Here is a 26296-nt window from a genome sequence, read left to right as displayed (position 1 = left end):
CATTTGTCTGTCCAGGATTTTAAATCACCTGTACCTCGCAAACCGTTTGACCTGAAATTTGGTACACATGTACTACGTGACGTCTACTGTCTGCTTTCGGGGTGATGATTGACCTCCAACGTTATTTCTCTTTTTATTTTATTTTATTATAGAATCAACTCTCGGCAGCAGGGTGGCCGTTCGGTACATGCGTATGGGTGCCGTTCTCATTCCCTACCACCTTTGCCGTCACCTCCCCTAGCTCTTCATATCTTAAATCATTCTTGAGGCAGATTGAAGATTTAAGTGCCAGCTTAAGTGAAAAATTAAGGAAAACGTACTAAGTAATTGCAACACAAAAACTAACTTAATCAGTTTTAACGCAAAAAGATGCAGACGAACGAAGACAAGAAGCGGGCCGCTAGGGTGGAGAAAAGAAGAGCTGCTCAGGAAGCAGCAAGCATGTCAACCTCTGAGCAAACAAATGCTAAACATACGGAGAAAAAGGATGAAAACTAGGAATGAGCAAGTCAAATGTATTCACTGCATGTTATAGTGCAGTGCGCCATTACTGGTAGAGCATAAAGGAACAAAAGCTCAGTTATAGTTGCAATAAAGCAATAATGGAAGAAGGGCTAGATGGTCTACACAATAGCCTTTGACAGCTGGCCACACTTCTGGACTCTCACATGTCTGAAACAAAATCTATTGTGACAATTTACATTAGGGGAAATAATTATTTGATCCCCTGCCAAATTTGAAAGTTTGCTCACTTACAAAGAAATGAACAGTCTCTGATTTTTATGGTAGTTTCATTTAAATGGAAAGACAGAATATCAACCAAAAATTCAGAAAAAAACACATTATTTAAAAGTTATAAATTGATTTGCATGTCATTGAGAGAAATATGGATTTGATCCCCTACAACCCAGCCAGAATTCTGACTCCCTCAGAATGGCACACACATTACAATCAGTCAATCCATTCCAGACACTTCTGCTCTCAACTTGTTATGTGTATAAACTCACCTGTCCACAGAATCAATTTCTTCCATTCCAACCTCTCCACCACCACGGGCAACACCAACGAGCTGTCAAAGAACGTAAAGAACAAGACCTGCACAAGGCTGGAATGGGCTACAAGACCAACAGCAAGACGTTTGGTGAGAAGGTGACAACTGTTGGTGCGATTATTCGGAAATGGAAGAAATATAAAATGTACATCAATCGCCATCGGTCTGGAGCTCCATGCAAGATCTTGTCTCAAGAACAGGCAACAATTCACACAGGCTCACCCAAATTGGACAATAGAAGATTGGAAAACGTGGCCTAGTTTAATGAGTCTCAATTTCTGCTGCAACATTAGGGAGGCAGGATCAGAATTTGGAGTCAACAACATGAGAGCATGGTTCCATCCTGCCTTGTATCAATGGCTCAGGCTTGGGGGTGGTGGTGTAATAGTGTGGGGGATACTTCCTTGGCACACTTTAGACCCCTTAGTACCAACTGACCATCATTTAAATGCCACAGCCTGAGTATTGCTGCTGACCATGTCCATCCCTTTATGACCGTCATCTTCTGATGGCTCCTTCCAGCAGGATAACGTGCCGTGTCACAAAGCTCAAACTGGTTTCCTGAACATGACAATGAGTTCACTGTACTAAAATGGTTTCCACAGTTATCAGATCTCAATCCAACAGAGCACCTTTGGGATGTGGTGGAACAGGAGATTCGCATGATGGATGAGCAGCCAACACATCTGCAGCAACTGTGTGATGCTATCATGTCAATATGGACTAAAATCCCTGCGAAATGTTTCCAGCACCTTGCTGAATCAACACCAAAACGAAATATGGCAATTCTGAAGGCAAAAGGGGGTCCAACCCAGTACTAGCAAGGTGTACCTAATAAAGTGGCCAGTTTGAGTGTATACATATACAGAGAAAGTTTCATTTTAACAGTGAGAAACTACTGTCTAGCATCACATAATGTCACAAGCAAAAGATAGATAAACATGATAAGCCTTAATATATGCTAACATTATTTCACAACAAAGACTTCTATTATTAAAAGTAAAAGAGAATAACTAAGTGGTGCTCAAAATCTCGCTAATAAATAATTTACTAAACAAGCCCTTCCAAAGACAACATCCCTTTTTAAATCATAAGCAGAAGGGGAGCAGGTGAACCGCGACCAGTGTTAGATCACGGCAGGTGAATCGAGTATCACCAGCAGAGGCTTCTTCTCCTGTTGTCCTCCCAGTCCACCTCTCCACTTTCACACTGACCACAAGTTTATCAATGACAATGTTCCAAGTGACCTACCAGCCCAGGACGGTATGCAATGTTTGAAAAGAAACAAGTCAAAAGAAACACTGCAATTTCAAAATGTTTCGTTTATTACGTTAAGGACAGAGCAGTTTTTGCTGCCAGTTGCAACAAACTGACCACCTGCTTAATTTAATTTGGTCTCCAAAAAAGTGTTTGAGTAATTTGTGACTTGAGTGGAGAAGCAGGCCAGCTTGAAATACAGTAGGACTCCCATACAGTGATCCCTCGCTATATCACGCTTCAACTTTCGCGGCTTCACTCTATCGCGATTTTTTCTCATACATGCTTACGTCACTACGCATGCACTTTCTGAGAACTTTTATCTAAGCCCCATGATGGCTCCTAAACGTGCTGCTTTTTCTAAGCCTTCTGACAATGAAACTAAGTGCCGGAGGAAGATGCTTACCATCCAGGAGAAGGTGAAACTCTTGGATATGATCAAAGATGGCAATACCCTACAAAAGCCTCATCACGCATATGAAAAGACAGTGCCAGCAACTGCCTATCACAATGTTCTTCAGCCGCGCACCCAGACACCCACTGCCTACTCCTAGTACTCCTTCAGCGGAAGAAGACAACGATGCACCTGCTGAAGATACTGCACCACCTGGAGACTCTCCTACTGAGGTCGTGCCTTCATAGGTTAGTAGTTGTGTACAAGAACTGTGTGTGTGTGTAATTTAATGTACAGTACAATAATAATAATATGATATTTGTAACGTCTAATATGTCTTATTTTCTCTTATTTTGTCTAATATATTGAGTAATACGATTGTAATGGTGACTAAAGGGTGTTATTTCATGCCTAGAGGGCTCTAATAATGTTAAAAAACGTATTTAGAAGGTCGTAAACAGGTTTTCTATACTCTAACTGCGAAAATATTCAATTTATAAATAAAGAATCCTACTTCGCGAAAATTCATTTATCGCGGTAGAGTCTGGAACGGATAAACCGTGATAAACGAGGGTTCACTGTACAGTAATCCCTCCTCGATCGTGGGGATTGCGTTCCAGAACCCCCCACGAAAGGTGAAAATCCGCAAAGTAGAAACCATATGTTTATATGGCTATTTTTATATCGTCATGCTTGGGTCACAGATTTGCGCAGAAACACAGGAGGTTGTAGAGAGACAGGAACGTTATTCAACTGCAAACAAACATTTGTCTCTTTTTCAAAAGTTTAAACTGTGCTCCATGACAAGACAGAGATGACAATTCTGTCTCACAATTAAAAGTATGCAAACATATCTTCTTCTTCAAAGGAGTGCGCGTCAGGAGCAGAGAATGTCAGAGAGAGAGAGAGAGAGAAAAGCAAACAGTCAAAAATCAATAGGGCTGTTTGGCTTTTAAGTATGCGAAGCACCGCCGGACAAAGTAGCTGCAAGGAAGGGAGCAATTGTGAAGGTAGCCTTTCAGCATTTTTTAGAGGAGTGTCCGTATCCTCTAGGCCAGTGTGCAAACAGCCCCTCTGCTCACACCCCCTCCGTCAGGAGCAGAGAATGTCTGAGCAAGAGAGAGAGAGAGACAGAGAAAAACAAACAATCAAAAATCAATACGTGCTGTTTGATCTGTCAAGTATGCGAAGCACCGTGCGGGAAGCATATCGCTTGCAAAGCAGCCACATGTAAGCCCGGCAAAGAAGGGAGCACTGTGAAGGTAATCTTTCAGCGTTTTTTGAGGAGCGGCCGTGTCCTCTAGGGGTGCGAACAGCCCCCGTGCTCACAATATATTTGAGGAGTTTTATTTAATACGTAATATGCGCTGTGGTTGGGTAGCTTCTCAGCCATCTGCCAATAGCATCCCTTGTATGAAATCAACTGGGCAAACCAACTGAGGAAGCATGTACCAGAAATTAAAAGACCCATTGTCTGCAGAAATCCGCGAACCAGTAAAGAATCCGCGATATATATTTAAATATGCTTACATATAAAATCCGCGATAGAGTGAAGCCGCGAAAGTCGAAGCGCGATATAGCGAGGGATTACTGTATAGTGTTTTTTAGGGGCCGCCCAGGTGGGGATCAGATGGGTGATTTGGAGAAAGTGTTAAATGAAGGAAATGGTACTCAGTACAGGTCTGGGTTTACCGTGTTTAGGGTTTTTTTGTTTGTTTGTTTCTCTGTTTATATTTTTGGATTACTATTTACAAACAGCTCCAGCTTTGTTCCATTTCATTGATGAAATTCTTATAGCCCTGACTGTTATTTCCTGTCATGAACACCATCGTGTTGTTAATCACAACTGCGCGGGACCCTAAAGCCCAGTTGAAGCATGCGGTGTACAACCTTATATTTGATTTACAAAATCCAAAATAGGCACTGAAACTCAATTCTAAGTTTTACAATCATCTGTACCACAAACATTTTATCCGAGATCTTTTTAGTGCAGATAGCAAAATAGTGGCATAGAATCAAACATTTTCAGAAAAAATTACACCACATTCCAAAAGACTATTTTGCACCCGCACCCTTCACCCCAGTCTTGTCCCGTCTTGTGTTCACAGGTTTCTGCAAGCAGATCCAGCAGCGATACTTGCGCTGAAAACACTACTGAGGATTCTGTTTTCCAGTTTTCTTTCTTGAAACCATCAGCTGACAGACAGGACAGTCATCCTGTGCTTATAAATGTGAGGTACCACAGCAATCAGCATCCACCTACAAGGTCACATCTCTCTGAAAAATTATTTTTTAATCATTCTTTGTATGCTGGGTACTGTTATGATCTTATTGGTTATGAAATTTTCTCTGCTTCAATTTAAGGAATTGTAGGATATTTATTCACTATCATGTTAACATGCAGAACATGAACTCTACATATTTTTCTGTAAAGACTTGAACTTGAAAATTCAGGAAACATAAGAGAATCATTTTTCAATGCACAATGAATGTAGCCTTAAAAGACGTGTGCTTGTTCAGGCCTGAGCTTTTTATTTTTATAAATCAGCATCCAAAAAATATTACATGTGTGAAAACTCTAAACATGGGTATATCACATTGAGGTTCTACTGCAAATACTTTTTGGTCCCAGGGATTGGGGGATGCCCTCAACCCTCAAATTGGAAGCAACACAAAGCTAAGCTCCTGATGTTCGGGGTGCTGGAGCGGGAGGGCAGCATATATCCAACTATAGTTGTGGCCTTGCCCGTCGTTTTTTCGTTTCTGCTGCCTAGGGAGCTGTATTGTCATGAACTGAAGATAAAGTGAGTGAGTCTTTCACACCTTCATTTCTTCTGTATTGTTGACCACATTTTCTGATTTCAGCTCTTTTTTGGTTTATTACCTTCTGTACGTGCTGATCTTTGGGATATACCAGGTACAATTAAAATCCACTGATTACCGATCTGTATATTAAATCCGTTTCAATCAGACCCATACCTTCATTTAAGATCTCAGAATGTAAAGTCTTGGAATATACAAGTATCAGTGCATTAGTTAATGTTCAAACATCAATTTTCCTGCTTTATGCTGTGCAGCCTATGGCCAAGTATAGGACTGCAAGGCTTTACCACAGAACATCAGTTACACGTTGGTTCATACCTTGAATCTTGTTGAATTAAGGAACTCCTGAAGATAGTTTTCATTCTACAGATGTAGTCTTTACAAACATGTTGCCATGGTGCTTTGCTCCGGTGTAAATTTTTCCACATTTTTCGTGGTGGTCCTCACTCTTTGGTCATGACATTTGTACTCCTTTAGTTTGACTGAAGGCTTGATGTAGCACCTGCATCACTCCTATCAACGCTTCCCTTTCGTGTGAACTCTTCCGTGCTTCTGAAGGCAGCTCTTGAAGGTGAATCCCTTTCCACATTCAAAACAACAAAACGGCTTCTCTCCAGTATGAATCATTATGTGGGTCTGAAGAGTACTCTTATAAGAAAAGAGTTTACCACACTCAAAACAAGAATATGGCTTCTCTCCTGTGTGAATTCGTCTGTGTTTCTGAAGGCTGCTCTTGCACATGAATCCAGTTCCACACTCGGCACAACAATATGGCTTTTCTCCATTGTGAATCTGTGCGTGTATTTGGAGATAGCTACTGGTGGTGAATCGTTTGCCACATTCTGAACAGCAATATGGCTTCTCTCCAGTGTGAGTTCTTTTGTGGTACTGAAACTTGCTGCTGGTTATGAATTGTTTGCCACATTCAGGACAGCAAAATGGCTTCTCTCCAGTGTGAGTTCTTCTGTGGTATTGAAGACTGCTACTGGTGATGAATCGTCTTCCGCATTCCGAACAGCAATATGGTTTCTCTCCTGTGTGAATCCTAGTATGGTTATGAAGATGGCTTATTCGTGTGAATCGTTTGCCACATTCAGAACACTGAAACATCTTTTGTTGTGCTTGACTCTGACGGTCATTCTTGGATTTAGGTTCACTTTCAGAACTTTTCCTCTGCTCCTGGTGGACAGTGGCAGAGTCTTTTGTAATGTGCATTTCAGGTTGGGTGTTGATCACACCTACCGTTGTTAATTTCATAAAAAGCAGTGAATTATCCTGCAAAGAGGCTGGTATCACAACACCTTCTGATTCAGATGTCACTTTCTTCATATTTTCGTCATCTGCTATCTGTTGTGCTTTATAATGAAGAGAGGTATGAGGCAATGATAAGAAGAATCTGCCATTGTCTTGTAAAGCTGTAGCAAAACAAATTATAATATAAGAACATTAGAAAAATCTAGACAAAAACAGGCTATTCAACCCAACAAAGCTCACCAGTCCTAACCACTTAATTCTTCTAAAAATCCATCAAGTCGAGTTTTGAAAGTCCCTTAAGTCTTACTGTTTGTGACGCTACTTGATAGCTTATTCTAAATGTCAATGGTTCTTTGTAAAGAAAAAACTTCCTGATGTTTGTGAAATATTTACCCTTACGTTTCCAACTGTGTCCCCGTGTTCCTGATGAACTTATTTTAAAGTCACAGTCTCAATCATGTCACCTTTAAACCCTCTTTTGCTTAAACTATAAAGGCTCAGCTCTTTTAATCTTCCATCATAATTCATCTTCTGTAGCCCTGGAATCAGCCTAGATGCTCTTCTCTGGACTTTGTCCAGTGCTGTTACGTCCTTTTTGTAGTTTGGGGACCAAAACTGCACCCAGTACTCCAGATGAGGCCTCACCAGTGTGTTATAAAGCTTGAGCAGAAACTTCTGTGACTTGTACTCCACACATCAAGGCGCTATATAACCTGACATTCTGTTTGTCTTCTTAATGGCTTCTGAACACTGTCTGGAAGTCGCTATCTTAGAGTCCATTATGACTCCTAAATCCTTCTCATAAGGTGGATAACTCGATTTGTAGACCTCCAATTATGTATTCAAACCTCACATCTGTATAATTACAAATCTGTAATTCTTTACATTTACTGACATTAAATTTCATCTGCCACTGCCACAAGTCTGCCCAAGCCTGTATACTATCCAAGTCCTTCTGTAATGATATAACGGATTCCAAATTATCTACTAATCCACCTATCTAATCTACTAGTCTCTATTGCAATGCACGACCAGCCAACTCCTCCTCCAGTTCAGCGACCCTGAGCTCGAGGTGCTGGATCAGCTGTCATGACTTGCAGATGTAGCCCTCAGACAACTGGCTCTTCCAAACCATCATCTAAAAAGTCCAATATCCAACTGCACTGGCCTCATTATTAAAATTTGATTAATGATTACTAAAACTGACTTAACTCTTTCTTTTTATAATTAAAATGAAATGATTTGCTTAAATGGTAAAATTGAATCATTTAAGACAGAGATTAGATTACAGAACTGCTACTGCTATTTTACACCTTCTGTCCCCTTAAGCTCCTGTAATATTCTCCCTCTCAGCTGCCTGCTGTTTCTCCTTCTATGAGGTTAACTGGTTTTCTGTCTCTTGTCCTAACTTTGCGCTCTTCTTATACATTACTTAAAAGCTCCCCACTCACACGGTTTGTATTCTCCATATTAATGAACCCTTACACTGTCACCCACTTAACTGTTCCTCCTCTGGACAGCTAAGAACTGTTCAATCTTAAATAAATAAATAAATAAATAAATAAAGGAATAAATAAATAGGTAAATAAATAAATAAATACGTCTTGCTTAGTGAATATCTGCTGCTAGTTAATTTCTTCCTACCTTATCTGGTACTACAGCCCCTTGAGCCTGATCGAGCGTCTTTATGCTGGACGTTTATCTACGCACTGCTGAGCCTTCCCCTCCAAACGTTTTTAGCTATATAAGGTACTAGCTGTGTAAGTCTGTGCTGTAAAAAGTCTGGGGTCCTAGAAACTATTGAAATCGTCAGAAAAAAAATAAAAATAAATGTAGAGATGTCAGGTAATTAAAAGGAACTACTCTGGGCATCTTTCTCCTAGGAGGTTTTGTTTTGCCGACATGCTCGCATCATTTGTGCATTAGCAGCTAAGCAACTGTCTCTCTTCAGAGGTTTCATTATGCAGATGTGCTTGCCTCACTTGTGCATTAGCGGCAGGAGGAAACATAAACTTTCTTTGGAGGTTTTGTTTTGCTGATGTGCTCGCCTCGCTTGTGTTATTAGAGGATAAGCGAGTTTTCTGTTTCCTCAGAGGTGGAGCCCTTACCCCGACTCCACCTCTCACTTCCGGGCCGGACAGGCAGACAAACACACACACACTTTCACGCGTAGATGTTTATATATAAGACCATCTTGTAGCAACCGGTTTGTTTGTTTTTTTTTTTTTTTAAACAACCAAGAATTTTGGTAAGTAGCCCAACCAAACTGTTCTTCCATCCATATTTTATTATGAAGCCCAATGTAATGAACAGCCCACTATAATATCTTGCACTGCATGACTTGTGTGAGAATCGATTCACTAATGGGAAGAACCCTAACCCATTTGCCATAAATTCAAGGGGAAAATGATGTTTTTTTTACCTTAAAATGGAAAAAAAATGTAAATTTTTCGAGTATGTCAAGAATTCATTAATGCCACTCAAAAATATGCATGTTGGACCTCATCCTGTCTCTCTATTAGTATGTAAACATTGCTTTCTTCTTGTATAGCTCTCCAGTTTTAGCAGGGGAACAGGTCTGAGTGTTTAGTTTTTTGTTTCACTGTATTGATTATACAACCGTACCTTTGAGTGAACTGTGCCTTATTGTTTTTATTTGATTTCTTGAAAATACGCATAATTTACATCACGGCCTAAGGGCTGTAGCTGTTTCTGTTATAAGGCAGTTGTGCTGTCATCACAAGGAGGCAGGACGACATGAAAAGTGACAGATATCAAGAAAAAAAAAATCATAACCTCAAAATCAGTCCTAATGTCATTTGCAATCAAAAGAGGAATCTCAGTCAAGATGTCTAATGCCAGAAATCACAAAAATAACACAATTGCCACAAAGATGTTCTTATGTTCTAGTACAGACGTAGCCATTCAAAATGTGTAGTAAGAGATTGCACTGCATGTGAGGGTCTGCTGCTTAGCAACTTGTGTTCAGTTTGATAAATAAATAAATACAGTGGGTACGGAAAGTATTCAGACCCCCTTCAATTTTTCACTCTTTGTTATATTGCAGCCATTTGCTAAAATCATTTAAATTAATTTTTTTCCTCATTAATGTACACACAGCACCCCATATTGACAGACAAAAAAAAGAATTTTTGAAATTGTTGCAGATTTATTAAAAACGAAAAACTGAAATATCACATGGTCCTAAGTATTCAGACCCTTTGCTGTGACACTCATATATTTAACTCCGGTGCTTTCCATTTCTTCTGATCATCCTTGAGATCACCTTCATTTGAGTCCAGCTGTGTTTGATGATACTGATTGGACTTGATTAGGAAAGCCACACACCTGACTATATAAGACCTTACAGCTCACAATGCATGTCAGAGCAAATGAGAATCATGAGGTCAAAGGAACTGCCTGAAGAGCTCAGAGACAGAATTGTGGCAAGGCACAGATCTGGCCAAGGTTACAAAAAAATTTCTGCTGCACTTAAGGTTCCCAAGAGCACAGTGGCCTCCATAATCCTTAAATGGAAGACGTTTGGGACGACCAGAACCCTTCCTAGAGCTGGCCGTCCGGCCAAGCTGAGCTACCGGGGGAGAACAGCCTTGGTGAGAGAGGTAAAGAAGAACCCAAAGATCACTTTGGCTGAGCTCCAGAGATGCAGTCAGGAGATGGGAGAAAGTTGTAGAAAGTCAACCATCACTGCAGCCCTCCACCAGTCAGGGCTTTATGGCAGAGTGGCCTGTCGGAAGCCTCTCCTCAGTGCAAGCCACATGACAGCCCGCATGGAGTTTGCTAAAAGACACCTGAAGGACTCTGAGATGGTGAGAAATAAGATTCTCTGGTCTGATGAGACCAAGATAGAACTTTTTGGCCTTAATTCTAAGCGGTATGTGTGGAGACAACCAGGCACTGCTCATCACTTGTCCAATACAGTCCCCACAGTGAAGCATGGCGGTGGCAGCATCATGCTGTGGGGGTGTTTTTCAGCTACAGGGACAGGACGACTGGTTGCAATCGAGGGAAAGATGAATGCGGCCAAGTACAGGGATATCCTGAACAAAAACCTTCTCCAGAGTGCTAAGGACCTCAGACTGGGCCGAAGGTTTACCTTCCAACAAGACAATGACCCTAAGCACACAGCTAAAATAACGAAGGAGTGGCTTCACAACAACTCTGTGACTGTTCTTGAATGGCCCAGCCAGAGCCCTGACTTAAACCCAATTGAGCATCTCTGGAGAGACCTAAAAATGGCTGTCCAGCAACGTTTACCATCCAACCTGACAGAACTGGAGAGGATCTGCAAGGAGGAATGGCATTTAGCAAATGGCTGCAATATAACAAAGAGTGAAAAATTGAAGGGGGTCTGAATACTTTCCGTACCCACTGTAACTGTCTCGATCTCCGTGGGTGTGTGGGCTCGCATAGCTGCATGAAGTTAGTGCAATGATCAAGACCGGGAGTCCTGCACGTGAGTGTGTGATCTCTCTTGATTGCTTTGGAGTCTCTGCACCCACAGAGGCATATAAGGAGGAGTCAGACAAGAGAGACAAACTGGAAAAGGAAAGAAGCCAAAAAGAAAGAGGGGGAAAATAAAGAGGCCAGACAAAAGGTGAAGGCAGTACTCTGTCAGCCAGTAGTGGTCAGGGCCCCTCAGAGGAATGAGTGATTGTCATTCTTGGGAAGGATCGATTTCCCCGCTGAACAGCTAAGGGGGTAGCGGGGGAACAATCAAGATCTCCCTAGATATCCAGCAGGCGAAACGTTTTTGCATTTTGTGTGAGAAAGTAGGGAGAAGGCAGCTTGGGGAATCATGGCAGATGCGACAAAAGGTGGCAGTCGTGGCTTAAGCCATAGTTGGAAGGGACTGCAGCTGCAGACGCCTCTGCAGACTGCAAAACCCTTGAGGGGTGAGAGCCAGGGAGACAATGAGGGAAGACATGCTAAGCTGAAGGAGTGAGAGAGGAGGGAGGCAAAACGGGTTGAGAGAGGCAGGACGGCGACACGCAGGAGGTCAGATTCTGCGGCAGAGAAGAGAGGGGCACAGCATAAATGCCATCGAAGGAATCCTAACTTGGTTAAATCACTGGATTACTTAAGGTTTCTTTATTTAGTTATGTTTACACAAGAAAACATGAAATTTGCATCTAATAACAGACAAAATGAAAGGTTAAGGTAAGGCAGTTAGATAATACATATTTACACCAAAACAAAAAAAGGTTACAGGATATATATCAAAACCGTAATCATTATCTCCAATATTTCTTACTGAAAAGTCGTATGGCACTAGGAAGAAAGGAGTTTCTGGAGTGATTTGTGTGGTTTTCAAAGAGACTATCCTTCCTGATTTACTGTCTGAGGTCAGAGAAGCGGGAACAGGGGAGACACCTGTTGTTTGAAGGGTGGTTAGGAAATAAGGGAAGCAAAGAATGAAAGTAAGAGATAAGCTGAGAACAATATTGGTGGCCAAGAAAGGGCCTGTGAGAAGCCAGCTGGAGTAGGGAGTCAGAATAAGCAGCGAATTAATTGTTACAAGCGAGGCCAACATGATAAGAAATGATATATATCTTCTTCTTCTTTCAGCTGCTCCCATTAGGGGTTGCCACAGCAGATCATCTTCTTCCATGTCTTTCTGTCCTCTGTATCTTGCTCTGTTAGTTTTGGCTTGTTTGGGGCTCAACTCAGTTTGGCCTAATTTGGTTGAGTCTGTGTTATTGTTTATTGCAATAAAACAAATTACTCTGTTTGCCTATCCTTCAACTCCTAGAGCCTTCTTTCAAGGTGAGAATCTTTGGTGCATTTTACGCTCCCACAGTACTTGGTGAGAGAAGATCCACATCTCTCTGATAATAATTCACCAATCACAAAACAGTACTTGCTAGAGCCCGTCTTCTCAAGTTTTGACAGGTGAAAATGACAGTTGTCCTTTTCAGGCTCATTTCATGTTGCATGCAGGGTCACGGAGACAGAGTAACGATTGGGGGGAAAAAGGCAAGAGAGGAACTGGTCATCTTTGTGACTTCTTATAATGAAGACTAAAATGTGTAATCCAGACTCTGAAATTCAGTCTGACCATGTTATCCACCCAGGGAGAGGAGTTACACCATCCTGATTGATATTTTAAGATCCCTCCCTCTACAAATGGAGCCACAGGAACAGAAATGATTCCCTCTGTCACTAACACTCTAAAGAGGAGGCATTATGGGCCTGCAACAGGAATACGTGGCGACTTAACCATGTGTTTTTGGAAGAAGCAATGACAAACTTCCATCCAAGTGTATCATATTCTATTGGTGGACAGAAGAAGCTGGACCTTCGTTGTACATTTAAATGTAAACGTTTGGCAACATTGGGCAGATGTGATCACAATCTGATCCACGTTACTCCTCGTCCGCAAGCCTGTTAGTGGACCGCTTTTACAAGGATGAAAGGGCAAAAATACCCCAAGTAAGAATTGTAGTACTAGGGTGTTGTTCCGTGTTAGCCATTATGAATGTAGTGAGAAGTCAAGAAAAATTACACCTTTTATTGGCTAACTGAACAGATTACAATATGCAAGCTTTCGAGGCAAATAAGGCCCCTTCTTCTGGCAAGATGTAATCTTTTTGTTAGGCAATAAAAGGTGTCATTATGCTTGAGTAAGAATTGAAAGACTCTCAGCTGGCTACAAAAAGCGTTCACAAGCTGTGATACTCGCCAAAGGGGTCTTACTAAGTACTGACCATGTTGGGGGGCCCAAACTTTTTCTTCAGGCCCTTTTCATGTTCTTGGTATTTTGTACCTGTGAATGATGGAATTAAAAATGTAATCTTGCTTAAAATATTGAAGAAATGTGTCATCTTTAACTTGATGCCTTCTGGTGATCTTCTGCTCACTTAACTATTCACAGTATCAGACATTTTAAGCAAGGGGGGGGGCAAACTTTTGTATGCCACTGTACATAAAAAAAGAAAAGGAAAATTAAAACTGCCTGCTTTTCACTCTAAAGTATGAAATGTATATTTTGAAGTTTCACATAAAAAGTGTAAGACTGCCTTTTAAGACCCACACCACCTACCTCAAAGCTTACACATAACACTTACTTATTGTGGCCCAGTTTGAAGGTGTTGGTTGATCCTCCCAAGTTCTAACGGATGACATTTCATCAGCCATCTTTGTTTCAGACAGTAATGACTCAGACCCCACCTTGAGATCGGTGCACTCCATACTTGCAGGTTTTGGCATCTCAAACCTGACAGATGTCTCCTCTGCCTCTTCTTTAATGTCCACAGTTACCAGTTCATAATCCTCTTCCTTAATACACAGACTCTCCTGGTTAGGGTGGACAGACTCCCCGTCACATTCCTCCTTCTTAATGCTCACAGTCATTTTCTCTGTGGAATTTATGACAGCCTCATGCATCTCCTCTTTCATATTCATCTCGATGTTGCAATAAATGGCAACTGTTTCTTCTCTGCTGTTAAAACAAGGATTGAATTCCATCAAAATGGCACCATTCAGCTTTAAAAACATTTTAAAAATATTTTTGTAGCACCCTATTAGTTAATACTGATATCAAGTCAAGTGATTTAAGGGGAAAAAAAAAAAATCACACCACGGCATGGCTACAGTAACTCATCACTCCTCATATCACATTATCAGGTGTAAAACTGTGAATTTGTGAATTTCCCATTGGGATTAATAAAGTATCTATCTATCTATCTATCTATCTATCTATCTATCTATCTATCTATCTATCTATCTATCTATCTATCTATCTATCTATCTAAAACAAGCTGGGAATTGTGGAGTCAAAGTCCTACAGGCTTGAGGAGGACCACCTCACATAGTTGTGGGTCACCAGCATTGCCTGCTTGGCTTACAGTTTTCTCATTTAAAAATAAAAGTGCTGTATGGCAGACCACAGATTTGCCTCATCTGTTGGTTTAACATAAGATGTGCTTATGGCGAACATCTCCTCCTTGTTGTCTATAAAGTGAGAAGAGTGGAATTGAGATGTACAACCAAATACACACTGAACACATTGGAGTCAACTCCTTTGCCTATTCCTTACACCTTATTACAGCGTGACCCCTCTTAACTGGCACGAAAATTGAAGCAGATCCGCACACTGTAAAAAGAGTGTCATGAGACAGACACTGTTAGAAGGGCCAAAGCCATCCACAGAAATAAGACATGTGCGTGTAGGTAAGAAATGATGAAGCACCTAAGAGAGCAGAACCTATGAGTCCCGTGCCCTTGCTTAAATTCACCAGCCTGGGTAATATGGCTGTCGATGAGCATCATGAAGGATCTCGACTTGACTTGTCTCAAAGAATTGGGGAAAGTAAATGCAGATGGTGTTGCCTCTGTCCCAAAATGAGTGATGTGAAGCAGAACTAGCAATGTGAATGTGCAGGCAGCAGACAAAGCAGATGAGAGCGCATAGATCTGCACGGAAGAAGATGACCTCCAGTAAACCTCACGTGAGGGGGAGATGATGTGTGTGATAATGGATTAGACTACTCGCACTGGTGAAAATGAGAAATTAATGGAAACATAACATGGAACACGTGGAGGCAAATTTACAGTGTGAAACAAGCAGACCTCATTTAAACTAACACTATTGACAGAAGGCTCCATCATAAGGCACTTCCAGGGTAAGGATTTCAATATAGGGTATAACAGAACTAACCAGTACAATAAATATCAAAGCATCACATTTAAACAAAATACACAACAAAAGGAGACATGAAGATCACCTAATATTTCTCCTCACAGATTTGAAGTACAAGTAACAAAAGGGAGTTTAATTTATCAATCAGTTACAGGACAGTCTGGATATTTTAAGAGTCTGTACTCAGGTATGTTACTTGCATGGCTGCTCACCTGCTTCACGAGGGTTTGCTGCCACTGCCTTGGATTCCTGTAATGTAGTATGAGATGTTTAGATAGACGTAAAGGGAGAAGGGCTTTAATAAATGGACACCCGACTACATTTTACTGAGGTATTCAAAGGAAACTGCATCACTGAACAGCCCAATTGCAGCTCTTCAAAAGTGAAATGAATATAAGGACATAAGAAATCTGACAAATGAGAGGATACCATTTAGTCCATGAAGCCCGTTGGTTTAACTAATAGCTAAGCTGTCCCAGATAATGACTTCAAAATAAAAAAGTACTCTCCATTTCCGAATAATTTCCTCCCTAAATCAAAGGAACTAAAATGTACAATATATCCTGCTATCTGAACTTTGTAAATAAACTGGGTGTAATAAGTGAGGGATCCCCTTTCACAGAATTACTCGAGGCACTGTTAGGTTTAAGCCTGATTGGCAAACCCCACTGGATTCAGTGACCATGACAATGCAAGTGTTTGAAAAATGGAAAGAGGACATGAAAAAGCCCTGCGTCTTGTTCTGTGTTTGCTCCGCAATGGCTTTAGTTTAAGTCAAACATGTGAACTCCTACTGCTGAATCCATTTCAGTATAAGAGCATTACAACAGATAAGAGATGCAATTGTAACTGTCAATATATTTGTTATTTGTCCCCAGCATCTACCAAAACAGTCAGTTTTTCATTGTACTATTATATGGATTTTTGGCCACACTGCCTAATTCTGCTGCATCCTCCCAGGACTGTCATCTCAATATTGGGGGAGCTTGTGTGCCTCAGTCATCCTTTTAGCTCAGTTATCTGGACATACATGTTTCTGATAGGGTCTAATGGGAGGCAGACAAACAAAGAACTACCCAGTAAAGACTCTCCTAAATGTTCTAAATTAAAGAGGACCCTTCCCGGAAGAAGAACACTGGGATGCACTTCTGAAGCCTTGCCTGGTGTTTGCTGGTGAGTAGACCCAGTCAGGCTCAGCCCAAAAAGTTGAATGCAGCTATCGTAAGAATTCATCACTGAACAAGGAAAAGAGTGAGAGTCAGGGGAAATGGAGGAAGAGAGAGTGGGATAGACCGGGAATATTAGACAGTGGCAGGGGAAACTGCCTTTTGGGATTTGGAACTTAACTTCTGTGACAGGGAAAAAACTGGGATTCATGTAGGAAACTGAAGGCTTGTCATTTTGATTTGCACATTTAAATGCCAGTCCCCTTTTAAGTCAGTGGGTAACTGATATTATATACTGTTTGAAATTGGAAAAAATCCAATTCTCACTTAGAGAATCTGTGCAGAAATTTTTCAAAACCTGTCAGGATCTAATCAATAACATTTTAGAATAATATTTTAAAGCACTGAAGAAGCAGATTCTCAACTCATTTCTTTTTCTTCTCCATTTATCTTTATTCACTTATTAATTCATCTATTTACTTATTTTTACTATCTTTAAATTTTATTCTGCATCCCATTCTCCCTTTCTCAAGGGGTGGGGGTTGATTTGTTTTCAATCCTATTTTTGAGAAAAAAAAATGCCAGTTATTGTATTCAAAAGTAAAGTTTTATATAGTTATTTACCTTTTTAAATACATTGGACTTTGAATAGAACTACCTGAATTTTCTTGGCCATGTGCTCAGTAAGATAAAACTAAAACTGTTGGGTCATCTCTAATTATAACTTTAACTTCAATGTAAGGTATTTATTTCAGACAACAAAGACTGAAGTTCCGAGGTAAACAAGAAAGAAGTTCTAAAGAAGTAATACGATTGCTAGAGAGTGGGAACTGTTCTACCTGTAACAAAACAAGGCAGAGATTTTCTTAGTAAAGGAATTGGGAGATAAAATGAGAAATAGGAAATGTCAATACAAGGAGATCAGGAAATCAGATACCAAAACCATACGTAGTTGTCTGTTGCTCACTATAATTTCTTAAGCATTATTCAATCACTGCAGTGGGCTGGCGCCCTGCTTGGCATATGCTCCTGCCTTGCACCCTGTGTTGGCTGGGATTGGCTCCTGCAGACCCCCGTGATCCTGTATTAGTATATAGCGGGTTGGATAATGGATGGATTATTCAATCAGAAACTCAATGGAACTTTTCTTTAGGGTGCTTGTATGTATGTGGTCTTGGCTTTCCCAACACTGACCTCTGTACAACAAACAGTGCAATTTACTGGACTGCATCCCTGGGAATCAAGGAGATGTACTGATGTCATCTTTGCAAATGAAGGAGAAGCAGAAGAGAATTTTGTATTCTGAGGTGTAAGAGTTAATTAAAAAATACATTTTGCTCCCAAAACCATTATGTTTTGGTTGCTGTTAAGGAGCTGTGTGGGAATTTTAAGAAATTATTTTTTCCCTTTCAAAGGAGTTATTTTTTTTTTTTGCATTTTTTCACTCTCACAGGAGGAAACACAGCTGAGTGATTGAGGGTGCATTGGGAATGGTTACTTCTACTTGTTCTTGTTATCTGTATTGAAACTAGCGTCGGCGAGGCAGGGTAGTAAGCAGCAGCAGCCGAAACCAGCATTTCTGTAAGTAAATAACCAGCGTTGCAGTGACGAACACTTAAGTAACAGAAATATTACTTAGTTCGGGGGGCAGTACAAGGCAGTACCAAGAAATACTCAGTGGTACACAGGCAGGCGGCCAGTGTTGAGGCTTCATTTAGGCACAAGTGGCTATAGGTGCAGACAAGACAGTAATAAATCAACCAGCAGCAGATATTCAGTGAGTTCTTAGTGGACAGGGAAGTAAAGGTAAAGGGTGCACACTGTCCAGGGGCATCAACCCCAGAATTAGAAGTGTCAAACCATTGACAAACTATCATCAGATCCTTGCAAAGCTGTGATGTGAAAATGAGTCTTATTAATGTTGTGGCTCCGTATATAATTGTCTCGCCAAAAATTTCAGCTGCTTACTGCTCAAACAGTGCGAGCCCTGGAATTTTGCTGCGTCCTCCAGTGGTGTTGACACTCAGACGGTGGGCTAAGATGTGCCTTTTCAGGTCGACTTTGATATCTGACCACTTCTTTTTAATTTCTGGCATTGTGCAACTTTCTGAACTTGAACTATGAGTGTCTTCACCATGTTGTGCTACTCCATCAAATTCCTTTTGTTGTTTAAACCACTGCTTAAGCCACCAAATAGTACATTTTTCCATTTCACTGAGCAGGACCGCCATTTTGGATTCGTTGAAATTCTTTTTTACACATGCTATTGTCATTTGTCATTAAAGATCAAAACACTGAATGGAAGGGTCAATTTATATTCATTTACATATTCAAATGGACAAAATTCTGAAATTATTTGGGGTGAGGCTGTATGCGCATGCATTTGTGTTAAAGGTCACATTGATTGGGATATATAAAGGGAAAGTGTGTAGAACTTTGCTTACACACAATTTTATGCATCTGACTTTTTTTGTGCATACGCACATTTCTATTTTTTTTCCATACACCAAGTTTTAGTTTGAATTCTACGCAAGGTGTTATACATGAGGCCCCTGGACTCTAAAAACAAGCAACTACCAACAAGAAGTTCTTGATCTCACAAAATCTGTCACTTGATGGACAGCCAATTGAATGGCTGACCGATGATGATATACAATGGGATTCTTCCAGTTGAGCAGAATTAGAAAATTAACCATGTAAGGTAGAACATAATGGTCAGTTTATAATCAGATAGTCTAAGCTCATCTGAAATGATAACAAATTCTACAAAAATCTGATACATAAGGAAAAAATTTTTTTTCCCAAAAGTCCCAATACATATACCTGAGTGATGTCAGTGCTGCCTGGCATAGTTCACAATTAGTGACCAAACCCAGATATACTTGAAGATTTTAATTTGGAAATGTGTTTCCAGTGTATGATGTTCAGCTTAATTCCAACATTACTGCACAAAATGAAAAAGAAAAATAATGTGATTATCGACTTCCACTCCCTGTCTGAGATTTAGATGGAGAAATCTCTTGGGCAGCAATGGCAAAGGTGGTCTAGCATTAAGCACTGTGATATTCTTTGATAAAGTCTGGAAATGCGGCCAATATTCTTCTCCTTATGAGTTAAAACATTTTTGAGCATTAAGTTAGGCAAATTCTAATCTAATGCTCTAGCAATGAGCATCATGACAATTACCAATAAAAGTGTAGAAGTGCTGCCAACATTCTTCTGCTTACTAATCCAAATATTTAGGAAATCAATTTAGTAAAAGCATTGGTGGTGGATGAGGAAAGTCAGGTGAATTCTTTTTAACAAAGTTCCTAACTTGTAAATAAATAAATATACATACATACAAACTAGCTGTGTAAGCCTGTGCTATAAAAAGCTCGGGGTCCAAGAAACTATTGAAATCGTCAGAAAAAAAATTGAAATGTATGGATGTCAGGTGATTGAAAGGAACTACTCTGGGCATCTCTCTCCTAGGAGGATTTGTTTTGCCGACGTGCTAGCATCGCTTGTGTATTAGTGGCTAAGCGATGTTTTTCTTTGGAGGTCTTGCTTTGCCCGCCTCGCTTGTGTATTAGCGGTGGGAAGAAAAGTAAAAGGGATACCGTTTTGCTGATTTGCTCACCTCACTTGTGTTATTAGCAGCTAAGCGAGTTTCCGGCCCTTACCCCACCTCCAGGCTGGACAGACATGCACACTTCCACGTGTAGACGTTTATATATAAGATAGACAGATTTTTACTATATGTACACATCCATCATCCAACCTGCTATATTGTAACTACAGGGTCACGGGGGTCTGCTGGAACCAATCCCAGCCAACACAGGGCGCATGGCAGGAAACAAACCAAAGATAGATATATCTATAGATATATACAGTGAGGAACATAAGTATTTGAACACCCTGCGATTTTGCAAGTTCTCCCACTTAGAAATCATGGAGGGGTCTGAAATTCACATTGTAGGTGCATTCCCACTGTGAGAGACAGAATGTAAAAAAAATAAATTCAGGAAATCACATTGTATGATTTGTACAGAATTTATTTGTATTGCACTGCTGCACATAAGTATTTGAACACCTGGCAATCAGCAAGAATTCTGGCTCTCAAAGACCTGTTACTCTGCCTTTAAGAAGTCCACCTCTACTCCACTTAGTAATCTTAATTAGTAGCACCTGTCTGAGCTCTTTAAAGACACCTGCCCACCCCACAGTCAGTCAGACTCCAACTACTACCATGGGCAAGACCACAGAGCTGTCAAAACAGAGACAAAATTGAGACCTCCACAAGGCTGGAAAGGGCTACGGGGCAATTGTCAAGCAGCTTGGTGAAAACAGATCAACTGTTGGAGTAATTGTCAGAAAATGGAAGAGGCTAAAGACGACTGTCAGTCTCCCTCGGACTGGGGCTCCATGCAAGATCTCACCTTGTGGAGTATCACAGATGATAAGAAAGGTGAGGAATCAGCCCAGAACTACACGGGAGGAGCTGGTCAATGACATGAAGAGAGCTGGGACCACAGTTTCAAAGGTCACTGTTGGTAGAACATTATGCCGTCATGGTTTCAAATCACGCATTGCACGGAAGGTTCCCCTGCTCAAGTCATCACATGTCCAGGCCCGTCTGAAGTTTGCCAATGACCATCTGGATGATCCAGAAGAGGCATGGGAGAAAGTCATGTGGTCAGATGAGACCAAAATAGAATGTTTTTTGTCTAAACTTCACCCGCCGTGTTTGGAGGAAAAAGAAGGAGGAGTTGCATCCCAAGAACACCATCCCTACTGTGAAGCATGGGGGTAGAAACATCATGCTTTGGGGTGCTTTTCTGCAAAGGGGACAGGACGACTGCACTGTATTAAGGAGAGGATGAATGGAACCATGTATTGTGAGATTTTGAGCAACAACCTCCTTCCCTCAGTCAGAGCACTGAAGATGGGTCGTGGCTAGGTCTTCCAACATGACAATGACCCGAAGCACACAGCCAGGATAACCAAGGAGTGGCTCCGTAAGAAGCATATCAAGGTTCTGGAGTGGCCTAGTCAGTCTCCAGACCTAAATCCAATCGAAAATCTTTGGAGGGAGCTGAAACTCTGTGTTGCTCAGCGCCAGCCCCGGAACCTGACAGATCTAGAGGAAATCTGTGTGGAGGAGTGGGCCAAAATCCCTGTTGCAGTGTGTGCAAACCTGGTCAAGAACTACGGGAAACATTAACTGCAAACAAAGGCTTCTGTACCAAATATTAACACTGATTTTCTCAGGTGTTCAAATACTTATGTGCAGCAGTGCAATACAAATAAATTCTGTACAAATCATACAATGTGATTTCCTGATTTTTTTTTTTTTTTTTACATTCTGTCTCTCACAGTGGGAATGCACCTACAATGTGAATTTCAGACGCCTCCATGATTTCTAAGTGGGAGAACTTGCAAAATCACAGGGTGTTCAAATACTTATGTTCCTCACTGTATGGATATAGATGTATGGATATAGATATATAGATAATACTGTATAAGTGTGTTAAGGGAATTCCATATTTACAACAGCCCTGATAAAAAGGTGCAAACATGTAAACATGTTATGAGTATAAAGATCTCTGAAGGCTGAAATACCTTGCGGTTTCAAGACTTAAATACTTTACCGTTAAGGAAGAGCTCTTGTCAAATTTAACAAAATAGTGTTCCCCACTCGAGGGCATAGGGACCACACTTTGCAGTTTAAAAATGGAGTAACGTTGTCCAAAACAGACACAGCACTGTGTTTCCTTTGGAATCATCAATTTGCAAGTCTGCCCCTGAATTCACAACTGCCAGGTGATGTGAGGATCCTTTGACACAGCAATACTAGGTGCAGGGGTTTTACATCTGAATAAATATGTCCACAAATGTCCACATTCATTACCTTTTCGTTACAAACAGAAAATGTAACGTGTAATTTTTAAATCACAACCCCACAGCTGATTTGTGAATCTTTTATTTCACTTTCACATCTTCTTCAATATTACACCTTGTAGTTATGCGCAAAATAGAAGCGACACTTCTGAGAAGTTGTCAAAACACAATTGTCTGTATTTCCATTGAGTGATTCCAAACGAATAAAGTTTGCTTTACCACCTGAAATTAAACACGGAGACCGATATAATGGCTGTTGGTTCTGTTATTTCAATTGCATCCACAATCGCTGTGTTCATTTTTAACCGGAGACGACAACAGTGAGTGAATAAAAAGAAGGTGAACTCCTTATACTTGGCACAGGCCACGTACTAGGTATTTCTTTGAAATCCTCCGCAGTGGTTTTACTGAGGAGCTGTGGGTACAAACTTTTAGGATGAGCAGCTCAACTTTCATTGCATTATGTAGCACAATAGGCCCTCTTGTCCCCTGCTGTAGCATACACGAGGGAGCCAGTCCCGACCGAGAAGCTCACATAAACTTGCTATTTGTGGGGAGTATAGGGTTGTTGCCGAGACTAATGTGACCTAAATGCAAAAAAAGTTATTCCATTGTAGTTTTACGAATTATTACTTTGTCGATTCACCTGAACAAAACACCTTTCGAAATTTACGTTTCCATTACCACTCCCCTGTGACAGCATGGGGACTGAAGTTTTAAGAGTGATACAATTATTCAGGAAAGATGGTACATTTGGCTCTTGAATTCACAACCTTTATTTCATTTGTGAATCTTTAGTTTCAATTTTATCAGATTCTCAAATATTGAATGCATGCCTGTGAAAGCAGCGAGAAGAAAGTTTCAAAAATGTGCTTAAATTCACAACAAACATTTGAATGGTGAAACTATTGTGGTGTTTGAAAGTTAGTGAACCCTTCAGAATTTTCCATATCCCCGCATTGATAAGACTTAAAACATCAGATTTTAACACAAGTCCTAAAAGTACATATGGAGAACCAAACTAAACAAAATGAGACAAAAATATCATACATGGTCATTTTTTTTTTTAAGGAAAATCAGCCAGTATGACATAATCTGTGAGTGGCAAACATATGTGAAGCTAGCAGATAATTTAAAGGTGAGATTAGAGTCTGGTGCGAATGGGCACCCTGTTTAGGGTTCTATCAAGGGCTTCATCTTCAAACACCTCTGTGCAGTATCCGCATATCATGCCACAGATAAAGAACATTTCAGAGGATGTCAGAAAAAGAATTGTTGATGCTCATGTTGCTGGGAAAGGCTACAAAACCGTCTCTAAAGTGTCTGGACTGCACCAATCCACAGTCAGACAGATTGTGTACAAATGGAGGAAGTTTAAGACCATTGTTAGTCTGCCAGTGGTCGACAAACAAAGATCAACCCAAGGGACAAGGTGTGTGATTGTCCATGAGGTCACAAAAGAATCAAGGGTAACTTCTAAGCAACTAAAAGACCCTCTGACATTGGTTAATGATCATGAGTCCACCATCAGGAGAACACTGAACAACAGTGGTGTGCATGGCAGGGTTGCAAGGAGAAGGCAACTGCTTTCCACAAAAAAACATGGCTTCCCACCTACAGTTTGCTGAAGAGCACGTGGACAAGCCTGAAAGCTGTTGGAGTCATGTTTTATGGACAGATGAGGCCTAAGCAGAAATTTTTGGTTCAGATAACAAGTATTGTGTTAGGGGAAAGAAAAACACTATATTCCTGGATGACAACCTCATCCTACCTGTGAAACATGGTGGCGGCAGTGTCAAGCTTTGGGCCTGTTTTGCTAGGTCTGGCCCAGGACAGCTTGCCAGGACAGGAAAATTAATTCTAAATTATGCCAGCGAATTCTAAAGGAAAATATCAGGACATCTGTCTGTGGACCACATGTCGAGACAAACTGGGTCATGCTGCAAGACAACGAGACCAAGCGCACAAATCATTCTACAAAAGAGTAAAATATAGGTTTTGGAATGGCAAAGTCAAAGTGCTGACCTCAACCCAATAGAAATGTTGTGGAAGGACCTGAAGTGTGCCGTTCATTTGAGAAAACCCAGCAACATCCCTGACTTGAGGGCTAAAATCCCTCCAAACCGATGTGCAGGACTGATCAAGATCTGCAGGAAGCGTTTAGTTGCAGTTATTGCTGCAAAAAGGGGGTCACACCAAATGCTAAAAGGTTCACATATTTTTGCCACTCACTGATTTGTGACATTGGATCATTTCCCTCAAATAAATGAACAAGTATGATATTTTTGTCTTATTTGTTCAATTGTGTTCCTTCCCTTCACCTACTTTTAAGTTAAGTGTGTAAGTCTGATGATGTTCTAGCTCTCATTTATGAAGGAATATAGGAAACTCTCAAGGCATCAATAACTTTCTGTATATTGTAGTGTCACTTCTCAAATATCACAATTCTATCCTTTACTCTGAAGGTGTATGGAGTGTTGTTCTGAAGTCGAATAAAAGCACCCAGTAGGACGTAATTAATTTTCAGACTGGAATTAGTCTGTCAGGTCATTCTTCATCAATTGCATTCCACTTTAATAAACCCCAGTCCATGTGCCATCACGGGGAGGCATACAAGTGACGCATTTACAGGATGTGAAAAGTGAAAGAGTCACAAATTAAATAAGAACCCTGAAAGCAAGAACCCACCTTACTGTTTCAAAAAGAATTACAATGACATGTCACTTCTGAACTCTTTTCTTCCACCGTATTTCTCCATTCTATTTACCTTTATGAATATGCACAGAATGTAAATACGTTAAAAAAGGAAATGCATGCTGTGAATTCAAGAATGGGCATCAAAGTTACTCTTTCAACCACTATTGGAATGATTTCTGTTTCTTGGGCCCAGTCATTCCATTACAAGTCGCCACTTCTGTGCCTTCTTGGCAACGTATAAGATAAGTGACATGACAGAATTCAGTTTTATTCTGAGTGGTTAATTAATTCAGGGTTTGATATACATCAACTGAAAAGAAACTGGAATGACAGGTCACTTCTAAATACTTACATCTCATTGTCCGACGTCATTCCATAAATCTTTAATATATAACCATAAGGCTGTGAATATTTAAAGATTCACCAATTAAACAAAAGTTTTGAATTAAAGATAAAGCATTGAAATTACTATTTTAAAATGAATTGGAAAGATGCGTCTTTCCCAGACAAGCTTACTTGATACTACATCTTCAGCTCATGGGCGTTCACCTGGATGCATAACTGTGAAATTAAAGTCACGGGAGCCACAGTGACAACGCTGATGCCTTGCAGTAAAGAGAAAGGGTTCACATCTCGGGTCCTCCCTGCATGGAATTTGAATGTTCTCCCTGTATGCTAGGTTTTCTCCTATAGTCCAAAGACATGCATGTTAAGTGGACAGGCAACATTAAATGGGCCCTACTGTCTGATTGGTGTGTGTGTGTGTGTGTGTTCACCCTACAGTGAAATATGGGGGTGGCAGCATCAGGCTGTGAGGATGCTTTTCATATTCTGGGACTGGGAATTTTGTTAGAGTTGATGGGACACTGGATGGACACAAATAGTGTATGCATATCATATGTATGATATGCATACACTATTTGTGTCCATCCAGTGTCCCATCAACTCTAACAAAATTCCCAGTCCCAGAATATGAAAAGCATTCCCAGTTTCCCAGCAATTCCCAGTTTATATATATATATAAATAAACACACACACATACACACTAGGGGGCTTCGCTCGCCAACCCCCCCAACCTGTGCTACACCCCACCAATTTCATGTCTCTGC

The 26296-nt window shown here is 40.6% G+C and overlaps 1 protein-coding gene across 3 annotated transcripts in view; it reads right to left on the bottom strand.

The window, feature by feature from the left end:
• Nucleotides 1–5213: 5213 nt before the first annotated feature.
• The window catches only part of LOC127527457 (zinc finger protein 679-like), a 29003-nt gene continuing 7920 nt past the window's right edge, over nucleotides 5214–26296 (bottom strand). The window contains exons 1-3 of one of the 3 annotated variants that reach the window (XM_051926348.1): nucleotides 17232–17428; nucleotides 13868–14241; nucleotides 5214–6940 (exon numbers count right to left, since the gene is read on the bottom strand). In XM_051926348.1, the coding sequence (XP_051782308.1) occupies nucleotides 6042–6940; nucleotides 13868–14241; nucleotides 17232–17245 (1287 nt within the window). In that variant the 5' untranslated portion in view covers nucleotides 17246–17428 and the 3' untranslated portion in view covers nucleotides 5214–6041. Of the gene's footprint in view, nucleotides 6941–13867; nucleotides 14242–17231; nucleotides 17429–26296 lie in introns of those variants that run through there. The other 2 variants (XM_051926343.1, XM_051926345.1) reach the window with 2 other exon arrangements.

The sequence above is a fragment of the Erpetoichthys calabaricus genome, chromosome 1 (genome assembly GCF_900747795.2).
Source record: "Erpetoichthys calabaricus chromosome 1, fErpCal1.3, whole genome shotgun sequence".
NCBI classification, from domain to species: domain Eukaryota; kingdom Metazoa; phylum Chordata; class Cladistia; order Polypteriformes; family Polypteridae; genus Erpetoichthys; species Erpetoichthys calabaricus.
Note: the sequence above shows the minus strand (reverse complement) of the source record. Positions and strands in the feature narration are given on the sequence as shown.